A 13,458-nucleotide genomic window follows, 5' to 3' on the forward strand; every position below is an offset into this window, starting at 1 on the left:
AGATATACAAAAACATAGCAAAGCATTAAACAACTTCCCTATACAGGGCTGCCTTCAGATGTCTTCTAAAGGTTGTATCTCCTTATCTCCTTGGCTTATCTCCTTGTCTCGGTGGTTGCATAACTCCATACCCTCCAAAATTTCTCCGATGAAAATAGGGACGTCCTAAGGGAAGTGGGACATTCAAGGATCAAATCCGAAACCGGGACGGCTTCTGTACATCCGGGACTGTCCATGGAAAACAGGGACACTTGGGTGGGTCTGCTGCAGCTCATGGCATGAAACTACGGTGGATAAAAACAGAATGACTAATGGAGAATGGAAGGGGCCCAAAAGGAACTTTGTACCCCCTGATAAATTCCCTCTGAAATCTCATGTGATGACTGGTGAACCTTTTCATACCCCTCAACCGTCCCGATTTAAGCTGCGTCAATAGATTCCCCAGAATAGCGGGTGGTAGGGGGAAAGGGAAGGTTGCTCCATCGGGCAAAGACAAATGCTTCTGCTAATGCAGCAATTCCCTCAGCTATGGTTGCCATCCATCCGGATTTTCCTGGACATGTCCTCTTTTTCAGAGGTAAAATCACCATCCGGGCAGATTTTTAAAATTTTGCAAAATGCCCGGGTTTATTATTACTTTGTACCATTGTTTATGACACCTGTAGCCAGCGGAGTGAGTGACACAGAGTGAGTGACTGGGGCGACCTTCCCGGGGCCACTCTAGGACTCATGCCTTCTCCAGCAGTGGTGAGGCCTCATGTGTCCTTCCAAGGGCCACTCCAGGGCTTGCGCTGTCCCCAGCGGCCACCAAGCCTGGTGTAGCCTTCCCAGGGCCACTCTAGGCTTTAGGTCCTCTTTTTTGCTCTTCAAAATATGGCAACCCTACCTTAAAAAGGTAAAGGGACCCCTGAGCATTAGGTCCAGTCGTGGCCGACTCTGGGGTTGCGGCGCTCATCTCGCTTTATAGGCCGAGGGAGCCGGCGTACAGCTTCTGGGTCATGTGGCCAGCATGACTAAGCCACTTCTGGCGAACCACAGCAGTGCACGGAAACGCCGTTTACCTTCCCGCCAGAGTGGTACCTATTTATCTACTTGCACTTTGACGTGCTTTTGAACTGCTAGGTTGGCAGGAGCAGGGACTGAGCAACAGGAGCTCACCCCGTCGCGGAGATTCGAACCGCCAGCCTTCTGATCGGCAAGCCCTAGGCTCTGTGGTTTAACCCACAGCGCCACCTGCGTCCCTGACCCTACCTTAGTGCTACTTTTAATTGCACCTGAACCTAGAGAAGTTAAGCACAATGTGCATGGTTTATTTGGGGCAGACTGTTTGGGTCTCCTTGGCACAAGCAAGTTCGGTTTGGTTTGAGTTCCCTGAACCTTGCTGAGTATGGTGATGTCTGTCAGTAAACTATTCCAAAATAGCGGCTGTCATCCAATGGTCAGCTGGTGGGGGGAGGGGATGACTTCTCCCTGGCTCTGAATGGTCTCTCTGCTGCCTCCTCCTCAGCCTGGAGCCACCACTTCAAAATAGTCCTTTATGCTGACATGTAAGCCCCAGCAAAGCAGCGACAGCGACGCTAATGCAATCCCTCCCTCTTTTTTTAAAATTTAAAGGGACTGCTCTGTCAGTAACTTGTTCTGGATTTTGCGCAGGTCGCTGTGATTTATGGTCTTTAATTTTCTCCGGCACTTGCTCTTCTTCCTGTCTTCCCCCTCCAGCATGTCAGATGCTTATCTCCCCTTCTCTCTCTCTCTCTCTCTCTTTTTAATTTGAAACATCCATCTGGCGATTGCCATGATTGGAGAGTTTGCAATACTGAATGCATTAATGGCCTGACAGCTCTATCGATTTCCTCTCTCCCGCCGCAGAATGCGAGATATATACAAGCCGATAGGCTGCCCCCTTGTCCCTTACTCTCTGAAGGGCTGGTACACTTCTCTGTAGCTAATGTTCCCTTTCTCCGTCACATTTTTGATAGATTGGGAGATGCCATCTCTCTTTTAGACCGAAGATGGATGCTTCCCTGCTCCAAAATCATTTCCCTAGATGCGCGGAAATGTCCTCATTTCCTTTCTCACGGCAGATATGGCATGGGTGGTTCAGAGCTTTGGAGTCTTGGGAGACAAGAGATATCTTTGCTGTCCCCTATTCAGAACTTGGTGGAACAGTTCCCATTTAGATCCCATTAAGATTAGTATTTTCGAAAAGAAGATTAATCTCCACTTTAAAGGTTGCAAGTGATGGCGTGCCTCCTGCCTCTGATACCCTCTAGGTCAAAATTCATGTGCTCCAATTGCACAAAACAGGCGCTTCTTGCACAGAGGTGAGGAACCTGCAGCACGTCAGACACTGTTGGACTCCAACTCCCATGATCCCTAGCCATTGGCTATACTGACTGAGGCTGATGGGAGTTGGAGTCCAACAACATCTGGAGGGCCACAGGCTTTCTAGCCCACTTGTAGCTGCACTTATTTTCAGGTGGTACTTGATACCCACACAGAAACTATAATAATGCCCATGTTGGTTCCTACTGGTCCAAACAGCAGACATGGGAATCAATGAGATCAACATGTGTAGCACACAGCAAAAGTGAAAAAATGTCCGGTCATTGTAGCACAAAGCCCTTTTGAAGCTTTGCACCTCTCCCCCCCCCCCTTTCCGGGCTTCCTCCATTTCTGATTAAGCATTAGGTTGTTGAACTACTACTGAACTATTACACCGGTCTTGAAAGACCTACATTGGCTCCCAGTACGTTTCCGAGCACAATTCAAAGTGTTGGTGTTGACCTTTAAAGCCCTAAACAGCCTTGGCCCAGTATAACTGAAGCATCTCCACCCCCATCGTTCTGCCCGGACACTGAGGTCCAGCGCCGAGGGCCTTCTGGTGGTTCCCTCATTGCGAGAAGCAAAGCTACAGGGAACCAGGCAGAGGGCCTTCTCGGTAGTGGCGCCCGCCCTGTGGATAAACAACTACCTAACATTTAGAAGACATCTGAAGGCAGCCCTGTTCAGGGAAGTTTTTAATGTGTGACACTTTAATGTATTTTTAATCTTTGTTGTGACACTTTAATGTATTTTTAATCTTTGTTGGAAGCCACCCAGAATGTCTGGGGAGGCCCAGCCAGATGGGTGGGTGTCAGGGAACTGACATCGGAGCTAGAGGCGGAGGGAAGGCTCTCAAATGATGCTGGAGAAGGGCCCAGCAGGGAGAGAGGCAGCTCAACAGATGGGGAAGCAAATCAGCGCAACACCAGGGATAAAGGGGGGCAGATGGGGGAATTGGCGAGAGGGCTCCAGGACTCTTCGCCGGACACCAGCGGGGAGAGCCCGGGTCCTCCGCTACCCACGCCCACCCTGCGCAGAAGACTTCCACGCAGAGAGAGTAGGAGGAGACTTGGCGTCAAACAACCTTTATGTTGGAAAAGGTTTAAGAAACGCCCACTGGCGGATTCTGCTAGCGACTGAGGCAGCCACAAAGTGAAGGGCTGTCCAGACAGAAAGGTTTAACCAGGCAACATAGCCAGGAGAGGCGGCAACTTACGCACGAGCAACCCATACTCATTACAGTGGGGTACAAATAAGTTATTATAATAATTGCTCGCTTTTATGCAGCCAAAGAGCACTGCACATACATTTTACCACTCCTCCTTTGGAAGAAGCTATGCAGATTGTCATGGGTGAGATGCTGTGCAGCTGTTTATATGGGCACAAGCTGCTTTTGAGCCTGTATAATCACAGCATAGACAGTATTTCTACATTGCTTTGCCAAGAACAGCTTTCAGGAATGACCCCAGATTTGATTTGATTTTTGGTCCCCATGATGCCAGTGAGTCCCATTCCCAGCTCCGCCCTCTCCCGTTTCCCAAGACCAATGTTATAAGAATTCTAAGGTCCAAATATAAAATAAGAATTCATAAATTTACAAGGCAAACAATACATGTGTCTGAAACAGTACAGGAGAACAATCCTGAAGTCATCTTGACTCTGCCAGTGACCTCAAATATTTCTCTGCAAGGAGGAAGGAAATGGGGAAGCCTCTCCCTTGTTTTTTGCTTACTGTCTTAAGGGCATACATGTGTATGAATAGGGTGAGTCTGTGACCTGGATTGAGGAATTAATTTAGCATCGCAAAAGAATGGCCAGGCTGCCCAGGTAATGCAATCAGTGACCATTATCAAGTATCCTGGCAGACAGGATTTCTGCTGGAGACCGCTTCTTTCTGTGATGTATGTATGATGTTTTGGGGGGTGGTTTGAGCTACAGGGTGGGCAATTTCAAAAGTCTATATAAGAGCTTGTACACCATTGTTCTGGGTTCCTCTCCTCCCTCTGTGGCAGTGAGCACCCTGTTGCAACAGTTAATAAAGATCAGGCTTACCAGCTGCCTTGCTTCTCAATATTCTCTGGTTGGCCTCTGTTATTTTCTCCTTCCAATAATGTACCTACTTAAGGACTTTATATGGGCCCTTGGATACCCCATAAGGGAAAAGGAGCTGTGGTTGGACCACAGATAGGATTGTGTGTTGGTTTGTGTATGTTGGATCCTGAGTTCTAGCAGTTCCTGCTTCTCCTGTTGCAATAAATTGGAACCATTTTCTCTTTCAAGCAGATAATTGTTTGTACCAGTGAACCTACTGAGACCGTATCATAGCCAGAGAGTTGCCAAGGAAGGACTGTCTAACACCAACGTTATGTCTATGGTTGCGTACACATAAGCAGTCTGAAACATAAGGTCATTTCCTCCCTGCTGCAAACATCCAAGTCACATTCTCAAGAAGTTACGGTGTGCCTACAGATGGTGACTAATGCCACATGTAAAGGTAAAGGTAAAGGGATCCCTGACCATTAGGTCCAGTCGTGGCCGACTCTGGGGTTGCAGTGCTCATCTCGCTTTATTGGCCGAGGGAGCCGGCATACATGTGGCCACCATGACTAAGCCGCTTCTGGCTAACCAAAGCAGCGCACGGAAATGCCGTTTACCTTCCCGCTGGAGCAGTACCTATTTATCTACTTGCACTTTGACATGCTTTTGAACTGCTAGGTTGGCAGGAGCAGGGACCGAGCAACGGGAGCTCACCCCATTGCGGGGATTCAAACCGCCAACCTTCTGATCAGCAAGTCCTAGGCTCTGTGGTTTAACCCACAGCGCCACCCGCATCCCATAATGTCACACATACCTGGCTTCAAACACCGGTGGTGGGAGTGCACAGGAGCCAGAGTAAGCTGTCATGTATATGTAGCATATGTCTCTCAGTGTCTTTTGCAAATGATTTTACAGTGCACTAGCTCAAGTTCAATGAGGTTTACCCCTGCATAATAGGTTTGCGGCTTTCATTCCATAAAACACCAGCTATGCCCCAGTCCATTTGTGGACACAGAATGTTCCTGATACCTAATGAGAGAGAGGGCCATAGCTGTGCTCTGCATGCAAGAAGTCGCACATTAAATTCCTGGCATCTCCAGATAGGGAGAGATGCTAGGGATTCCTGACAGAGAGCCACTGCCCTACCAGTGTTTACAAAACTGAGGTGGGTGACTTAAGCATCTGACAAGGTACAAGGCAACTTCTTATGTTCCTAATAGGCAACTAACAGAATGAACCGTTTTCTGTGCAGACAGGGCAAACTACTCTACAGGTATGATTACTTTCACTGCTGGGTGTGTTTGTTTGCTTTTTAATTTTCCCAGTTTATTTAAAAATTGTAATCGAACTGCCCTCTTGTGCCTTGCTTGTGTTATTACATACACTTCTAAAATGGAATAGGGCTACACATCAGTTGCACTCCTCTTTCTGCTCTGCTGCATAAATGAAGTACCCCATCACCACCACAATCTCCACCTGGGTCCCTGCTGTACTGTCTGGATGCAACTTTTTGAGGTGTCCCATTAACTGTTAAGAATGGATTTCTGTTTAATCTTGAAATGCTGATATTTAATATTCTATGGTATATTATTTTAATGAATGTTGAACGTTGTTTTATTTGTATATTGTACTATGCATATTGTCCGATTTATATGATGTTAGCTGCTCTGAGCCTGACTTTGGCCGGGGAGGGCGGGATACAAATAAAAGTTATTATTATCATTATGGGTCACTCGAAACACAGCTATTGTTGAGAGCTAAGGTGTTGTAGTGGCTAGTGTGATGGGCCATGGGTTCAAATCCTCCCTGGGTGATTATGGTTTTGGCTTTGGTTCTTTCAGCACCACCTGCTTTACAAGTTTATGAGTACTGAAGGGAGAGAGGACGACAGACCATGCATATTGCCCTAAATAAGTTTTCCCAATGATTAGGACCTATTTAAGGGAAAGCTGGCATGATTTCTTAGTTAAAGCTATGTGCACATTACCGGCTTAAAATGCATCTAGGTTGTTCTTACTCTCAATTTGGACCAAAAGCGGGCTTGAAGGTAAAATACATTAAAAACACGAAGTATTTGACAAGGAACAAGAAGAAACAACAGGATAGGTGTGGATTGTGGCTAATGTCGTGTGCACACTGCTTCCCTGGAGGTTGAGCAAACAGGTGTGTGTGTGCATAGCCTAAAAATGTGAACTGGCAAGTTCCTGGTTCCAGCATCACCCCAACCATGCAGGTCACGGGTGGGGAACCTCTGGCCCTCCAGGTGTTGCTAGACTCCAAACAGCTGGAGCTCATGGGGGCTCACTTTGGATGCCTCCCCCTCTGCTCGGCTAATTGGGTGGAGAAAAGCCAATTGTTTGGGATGCAGAGGGCTGCCAAACAGCGCCCTAAGAGCTGCCCTGCTGCTGTGAAATAAGCGGCAGATAACCAAACACCCCATCGATCCAAAGAACCGTGGTTGCCGGTGGAATAAGATCGCTGTTGCCATTGGAATCCTCAGGACTCCCATTCTAAAAAAAAACCCCCATCGCGGTCTGAGCCAGCTTTGCCCTTCTTTAAGAATTCTGACCCTCTTCTGTTTCCGTAGCCCAGCCCACCCACCTCACGTAAGCTGGGTTCAATTACCCGGATGCGGAAGTGCTTGCTCTTTTCTTTCTCGGGTGCTGCGGCCGCGAAGTTCAGCATCTCGGTAAGAGGCGTTTGAGATCCGGCGCCATCCGCGGTAAAGCTAGATTTGGGGAGCCGGTAAGAGGGTGGTGATGGGGCGCGGGGGTCTTGAGGGCCTGGCGGCGGGGGAATTGGGGGAGGGCCTAGCAGAGATCCGGCGGCCAAGACTGTTTAGCGCGCAGCGTCCGAGTAGCCTCTTCTGCCATTTTGATTTCTTTCTTGCAGGTAACCCTCGCCAGAAGCCGTCGCCATGGTGAGTGAAGCGGGAGAAGCGTCTCTCTCCTCCCCCCCCCGTCTATTTCCCTCACGATTCGGGCGGAGGTCTTAGAAGTAGGGAAGGCAGCCGGTTGTAGAGAGACTTCTCTGTTTAATAGGGTTGGGGGGACACGTGTGTTTTGCAGCAAGCATGACTATCATTCATACGGAAGAGGGGACACAGTATACGTGTCCCGGTAGCTGGACATGTTTGCTGTTGCCCTTTTTGAATAATAATAATTAATACAGTAATTTGTTATTTATACCCAGCCCATCTGGCTGCTCTGGGCGGCTTCCAACAAAATATTAAAAATACATTAAAACATCAGTCACTAAAAACTTCCCTAAACATTGTTGTTGTTTAGTTGTGTCCGACTCTTCGTGACCCCATGGACCAGAGCACGCCAGGCACTCCTGTCTTCCACTGTCTCCCGCAGTTTGGTCAAACTTATGTTGGTAGCTTCGAGAACACTGTCCAACCATCTTGTCCTCTGTCGTCCCCTTATCCTTGTGCCCTCAATCTTTCCCAACATCAGGGTCTTTTCTTCTCATGAGGTAGCCAAAGTATTGGAGCCTCAGCTTCACGATCTGTCCTTCCAGTGAGCACTCAGGGCTGATTTCCATAAGAATGGATAGATTTGATCTTCTTGCAGTCCATGGGACTCTCAAGAGTCCTCCAGCACCATAATTCAAAAGCATCAATTCTTCGGCGATCAGCCTTCTTTATGGTCCAGCTCTCACTTCCATTCTCTAAACATAGAGCCTGGCCTTTAGATAGTGTCCTCTTCAAAGGGCTTTGGAGCCCTTTTGAATGAAACCAAGAGTGCCTCTAGCCCAGCTTCTTATTCCTAGCAGTGGCCAGCCAGGTGCCCACCAGCAGGTCTCTGAAGATGTCTTTTTAGGGAGCCTTACTCCTCCCCAGTTCTTCTGCAGGCTTGAAATCGGGAAGGCTCTTGAAAAGAAAAAAAATTGTGTTTGCAGTTCATCAAATTCTGCACGCTTGCAAGCTATTGTGGGTATTTGTTTGAGATGGGTTTAAGTGCCAAAGGAAAAGGTATCTAGGCTGCGGAACTAAGAATTGAAGATACCGTATATTTGTGCGAGGCATCCAGCTCATATTTAACGTTGTATTTACTTAATTACAGCCTCGCAAAATCGAAGAGATCAAAGATTTTCTATTGACAGCCAGAAGGAAGGATGCAAAATGTAAGTAGCTGTTTATGACTTAACTGTTTTGTCCCTATTTCTTGATCTTTTCCTGGAGGGTTTTCCTGTCTAGATTCCTTCTTTATTTTGGCTGGTGCTAAAAATGTAGCACAAATTACTTGGAGTTGCATTATTTATTATGAAGTGGCAGCACTGTGCATTCTGCCCTTTACTTCCTACCATTTCCAAGTCTTGGGCAAAGATACTGTTCTTGCCCAAGACTTGGAAATGGTACAGAGGATTAACGATTAAAGTTACTAGCCTGCAAGAAATAGTGCTATCTTGTTGGACTAGTAGAAAAGGGAGTCTCCCACCCCTTTCTATGTTGGGCATGGAGAAGGAAGGTTCTCTCCACTGGCAGCTGTTTGGTTTTTATGCCAAGCATAGCGGAGGGTTGCAATTAATAATAATAATAATAATAATAGCATACTGACCTATATCCATAGGTCTCAGGGTGTTTCACAGGATAAAATTACAACATAAAAGCAAAATACATAATCAAAAGTGAAACACAAACAGCCCAATAACCCCCCAACACATTTTAAAGGGGCATTGGATGACAATCAACCAAAGGCCTGGTTAAAGAGGAGCATTTTTGCCTGGTGCCTAAAAGTGTATAATGAAGGCACCAGGCAAACTTCCCTGGGGGGAGCATTCCACAAGACTTCTCCAAGTCCACCATCCTGCTCACTCATATCCATTACTAGAAAAGGACTTTAAAATTCAAGGGTCATCTAAACCCTGCAGCTAATATACCTAGAATTTCCCAGTATGGGTGTACCACATATACAAAGAGAAAAGAATATAGGGAGCGTCCCAGCAGCAGGCTGGCTTACCAGCTGCACTACAGCTTGCCAGAAGAGGTGATATCTGCATGGTACAAACACACCGGTGGACCAAGTCTGGTGCTGTCACTGGTGCATTTGCAACTTGTCCTCTTCCAGTAAGCTGCACTGCAAATCAAAATACAGTGGTATCTCAGGTTAAGAACTTAATTCGTTCTGGAGGTCTGTTCTTAACCTGAGGTACCACTTTAACTAATGGGGCCTCCAACGCTGCCGCCACGCGATTTCCGTTCTCATCCTGAAGCAAAGTTCTTAATCCGAGGTACTATTTCAGGGTTAGCGGAGTCTGTAACCTGAAGCGTCTGTAACCCGAGGTACCACTGTACCAGACAGACTCATAATATTACTATGTGCAATTATGAGGGTGGGAGAAAAGTAACATAAATCTGACCAAGTCAAACATTTTAATCTATTGTAATCTATTGTCATGTCATGTCGTGAATGCGCTTTCTGGATAGAATAATTCAAGTTCTAATTCAATACCTAAAATAGAGCATAACTTTGAACTTTTTAAAATGTAAAATGATTGGTAATATGAATGAGGGCGTATCTGTTCCATAAAAGCAGATTGTTTTGACATGGCTCCCCTAACTCCCCAGACTTGGAGGTGTTAGCAGGATTTGGGTTATGGTGAATACGAGGTGCACAGTTTTTTTGAAGAAGAGAAACCAAGGTGTTTTTAAACAACAAACTTTTCTATAACATCATAATTGTAACATTTTTGCATTTTAAAAAATCCCAGTGATATTTGTGGTGAAGCCAATGGTAGTTGAAGTGCCTTTATACTAGCAATATTTTGAGTTTCTTAAAACAAACTCTTACAAACAGCTTACAATATAAATTGTTTTTATTTTACCCATTTGTACCCATGAATTATTACAGTCTGGATTAACTGCTACATGACTAACTGAAGCAAGGGAAGTTAAATTCCAAGTTGTTAATGCACATAGAAAAAAAGTTTTTCTTCTCTAATAATCCTAGAACATCCAACGAGGCAGAACATTTGAAGATTCAGGACAGGCAAACAAAACTACTTCTTCACACAGAGCATAGTTAAACTATGGAATTTGATAGTGATGGCCACCAACTTTGATGGCCTCAAAAGAAATTGGACAAATTTGTGGAGGTTTATCAATGGCAACTAGCCATGATTGCTGTAGCCTTTCTCCCCTGTTGGAGGCAGTATGCCTCTGAATACCAGTTGCTCAGAATCACAAGTAGGGAAATGCTATTGTCCCCAGGTTCTTCTTGAGGGCCTCCCATAGGCTTCTGGTTGGCATTGTAAGATCAGGATGCTGGAGTAGATGGGCTATTCGCCTGATTCAGCAGACACTTCTATTGTTATGCTAGCTAGTTTATCCAAACTAGAGCCTTTAAGCTGTGAAGTTTTCCCCAGTAGTAGATAATTGAAGTTCTAAATTATTGTAGCTATTATGGATTCTCTGTATTTCTCCTAATGCTGGCTCTGAAATCATGTGGCCTGATAATATATATAGTTTGCGCAGAACTGAGTTTTTAACTGTTCATCTTGCGTAAAAAAAATCAGGAGTAATGTATGCAAAAGTGTTCCATTCTGATGGCATAGCACATTGCTTTGTATTCTGTTAAACTAATGCTTAGTAGTTCTTTGCTAAATAGCATCAAAAAGACTTTCATGTCAAGCTTAAAGAACAACACAATTTTCTAAAGTGTGTGTAACCTCTGGTTTTAAAAGCAGCACTTAACAATTACTTGAATTGCAAGCAAAGCAAGAAGGTTGTACAAGTGCCTAATTAACTATGAATGTGCTTCAGTTTTCACACTTCTGAAATTAATGTAAATTGGATTTTTCGCTGTTCAGGTGGGCTTTATATATGGCATGGAATTGAAAATAACCCCTCTGGTGTCAGTGCATAAGAGTCAGGTAGATAGATATCATTGCTTGTGAAAGATATGTGAGAATTATAAGCAGTTTATGCTTTTGGAAGTTTAATGAAACTTGACACCCTAGCCAATTTGCAAGATAGTTTTAGTTAGTATCTTTTGAAGTGATGCATTCAAACCCATACAACTTTATGTACCCAAAGAGCCGCTCAGGACACCGAAATCTGATTATAAATGTTCCATGAAGATCATTTCTAGAAAGAAACTTAAATTCACATTATGTCCAACTATGCACCTTTATACAATTACTCACACTGGTCTTGCTACCTACTTCTTTAGTAGATAGGTAGCCGTGTTGGTCTGCCATAGTCAAAATAAAAAATTCCTTCCAGTAGCACCTTAAAGACCAACTAAGTTAGTTCTTGGTATGAGCTTTCGTGTGCATGCACACTTCTTCAGATACACAGTGTATCTGAAGAAGTGTGCATGCACACGAAAGCTCATACCAAGAACTAACTTAGTTGGTCTTTAAGGTGCTACTGGAAGGAATTTTTTATTTTACCTACTTCTTTGTAATAGATTTGGAGAGCAGAAATAACAAAGCAAAGCTGCATAAGTCTGTGAACATTCATAATTATTATCATTAAGTCAAAACTTAATGGATCAAATAATAGCACCAGTCTGGAATTTGGTTAGCTTTTGTGTATTTTTTATGTATGTGTCTTTTTAGAAAAGCTTTCCCCTGATAAACAAGTTCGTTTCAATATTAATATAGTGAGGGGCATTGTCGTGGCGGGAGACTACATGCATAGGAACAAAATAAATGGCAAAATGGCACTGATGTCACTCGCTTGTACTCATTATGGGATAAAGCAGGATTTAATCAAATTGTTTGTCTTTAAAGGAGAGTGTATCGTACTAGTCTCTGATTCTGGACAGCCTATTGCTTAATATATTGAGGGTATGTTGCTAACTTCAGTGATCTTACATTGTAGCCGTCAAGATCAAGAAGAACAAAGATAATGTGAAGTTCAAGGTCCGTTGCAGCCGGTATCTGTATACGCTGGTCATCACAGACAAGGAAAAGGCTGAAAAACTGAAGCAGTCTCTTCCACCAGGTAATTGAACCATGCAGGAGATTGTTAGTCATGGGAGAAGACTTGGGTGGTGGCAGAGTAGCACCTGGTGCTTCCTGATAGTAACAGAAAGTGGTGGGTATTCTCATGTGTATTATATAAGAAGATCCCCCTTTGAAAGCAACCATGTATGTGATGGTATCCTGTAAAGCAGGGGTCAGGAACCTTTTCTGACCAGCAAGATAGAGATCTCCAACCCTGATGGGACAAATCTAACAGAGTAGGGCTGCCCACCTGTTAGTCACTATGATGTCAGGTGATGCTGTGCTTTGAAGTCCCAATAGTCAGAACTTCAAACCGCAGCATGGGGCCTGGTCCAGCTCAGCCCCTCCCTGTCTCAAGAACCCTGTTTTGTAGTGTTATGGGTACCACCAATGTGAAACCCGGTGGTGGCACTTGCACCCATTTGGAAAATTCTGGTACAGCTAGGTAAAGTAACATATTCAAACCCCTTTCCCCCTAGCCTGGTGTGAGAGGAGGGTTGAATCATTACTAATTCTGTTTCAGTTGTGCCCTGAATAGCTACGCTTTGTGGTTAACAAATCCACATTTTTCTTTGTGCCGCATTCTTGTACATGTAAAAACAAGCTGTAGTTTGAAGTGTTTGATAGACACGGATTCAAGAGTTGCATCAGTTGGGGGCAGGAATTCAAAGTACAGAAAAGGGAACACCATTCCCTCAGTCGTGCATTCAGCAGGAAGTGTTGGCCTAATAAGGTTGGCTTTTAAAGACTTGTCTAAATGTCACTGGCTTACAAGGAAAACTACTGGACAGAGTAAAGACACTTTGGATATTCAGTGACATTTCATACTAAGCCACAGTAGCAGTTCACGTATGAAAAGCCCTGTGAGTGTTCAGGTCACCTGGTTCACAAGCCTGAAAGTCATGCTTCTTTGCACGCTCAGACCTGCTAATAAGCTTCGCCAGCTTGTATCTGGGATATAGATGAAAACCTCTGAGGGTTTGCCAGCCTGATGAGCAGAAGTAATGAGATCAGAATCTGTCTCTTCAGTTTCTCAGCCTCTTTTTCTCCCTTCTCTTTAGGTTTGGCTGTGAAAGAGCTGAAATGAACCAGTCATGCTTGAAATCTTGGCCGTGGATTGTAATAAAGGACTGAACTGTT

The 13,458-nt window shown here is 44.8% G+C and overlaps 1 protein-coding gene across 2 annotated transcripts; it reads left to right on the plus strand.

The window, feature by feature from the left end:
- The first annotated feature begins 6,944 nt into the window (after positions 1 to 6,944).
- RPL38 (ribosomal protein L38) lies at positions 6,945 to 13,458 on the plus strand. 2 transcript variants are annotated; one of them, XM_083490624.1, is made up of 5 exons: positions 6,945 to 7,051; positions 7,255 to 7,282; positions 8,430 to 8,490; positions 12,194 to 12,316; positions 13,380 to 13,458. In XM_083490624.1, exons 2-5 carry the CDS (start codon positions 7,280 to 7,282, stop codon positions 13,403 to 13,405), a joined length of 213 nt encoding a protein of 70 aa, XP_083346750.1. In that variant the 5' UTR covers positions 6,945 to 7,051; positions 7,255 to 7,279; the 3' UTR covers positions 13,406 to 13,458. The 2 variants fall into 2 exon arrangements, with proteins under 2 accessions (XP_083346750.1, XP_083346751.1); XM_083490625.1 differs by having other exon boundaries at positions 6,992 to 7,107.

Source organism: Podarcis liolepis (assembly GCF_965112155.1).
Source record: "Podarcis liolepis genome assembly, chromosome: 2".
Lineage (NCBI taxonomy): Eukaryota > Metazoa > Chordata > Lepidosauria > Squamata > Lacertidae > Podarcis > Podarcis liolepis.

Bases quoted from the DNA above. Each gene is read 5' to 3' on its own strand.
- RPL38 (XM_083490624.1), top strand. The intron at 8,491-12,193 runs GTAAGTAGCTGT...CTTACATTGTAG, and splicing joins CAGAAGGAAGGATGCAAAAT to CCGTCAAGATCAAGAAGAAC. The intron at 12,317-13,379 runs GTAATTGAACCA...CCTTCTCTTTAG, and splicing joins GAAGCAGTCTCTTCCACCAG to GTTTGGCTGTGAAAGAGCTG.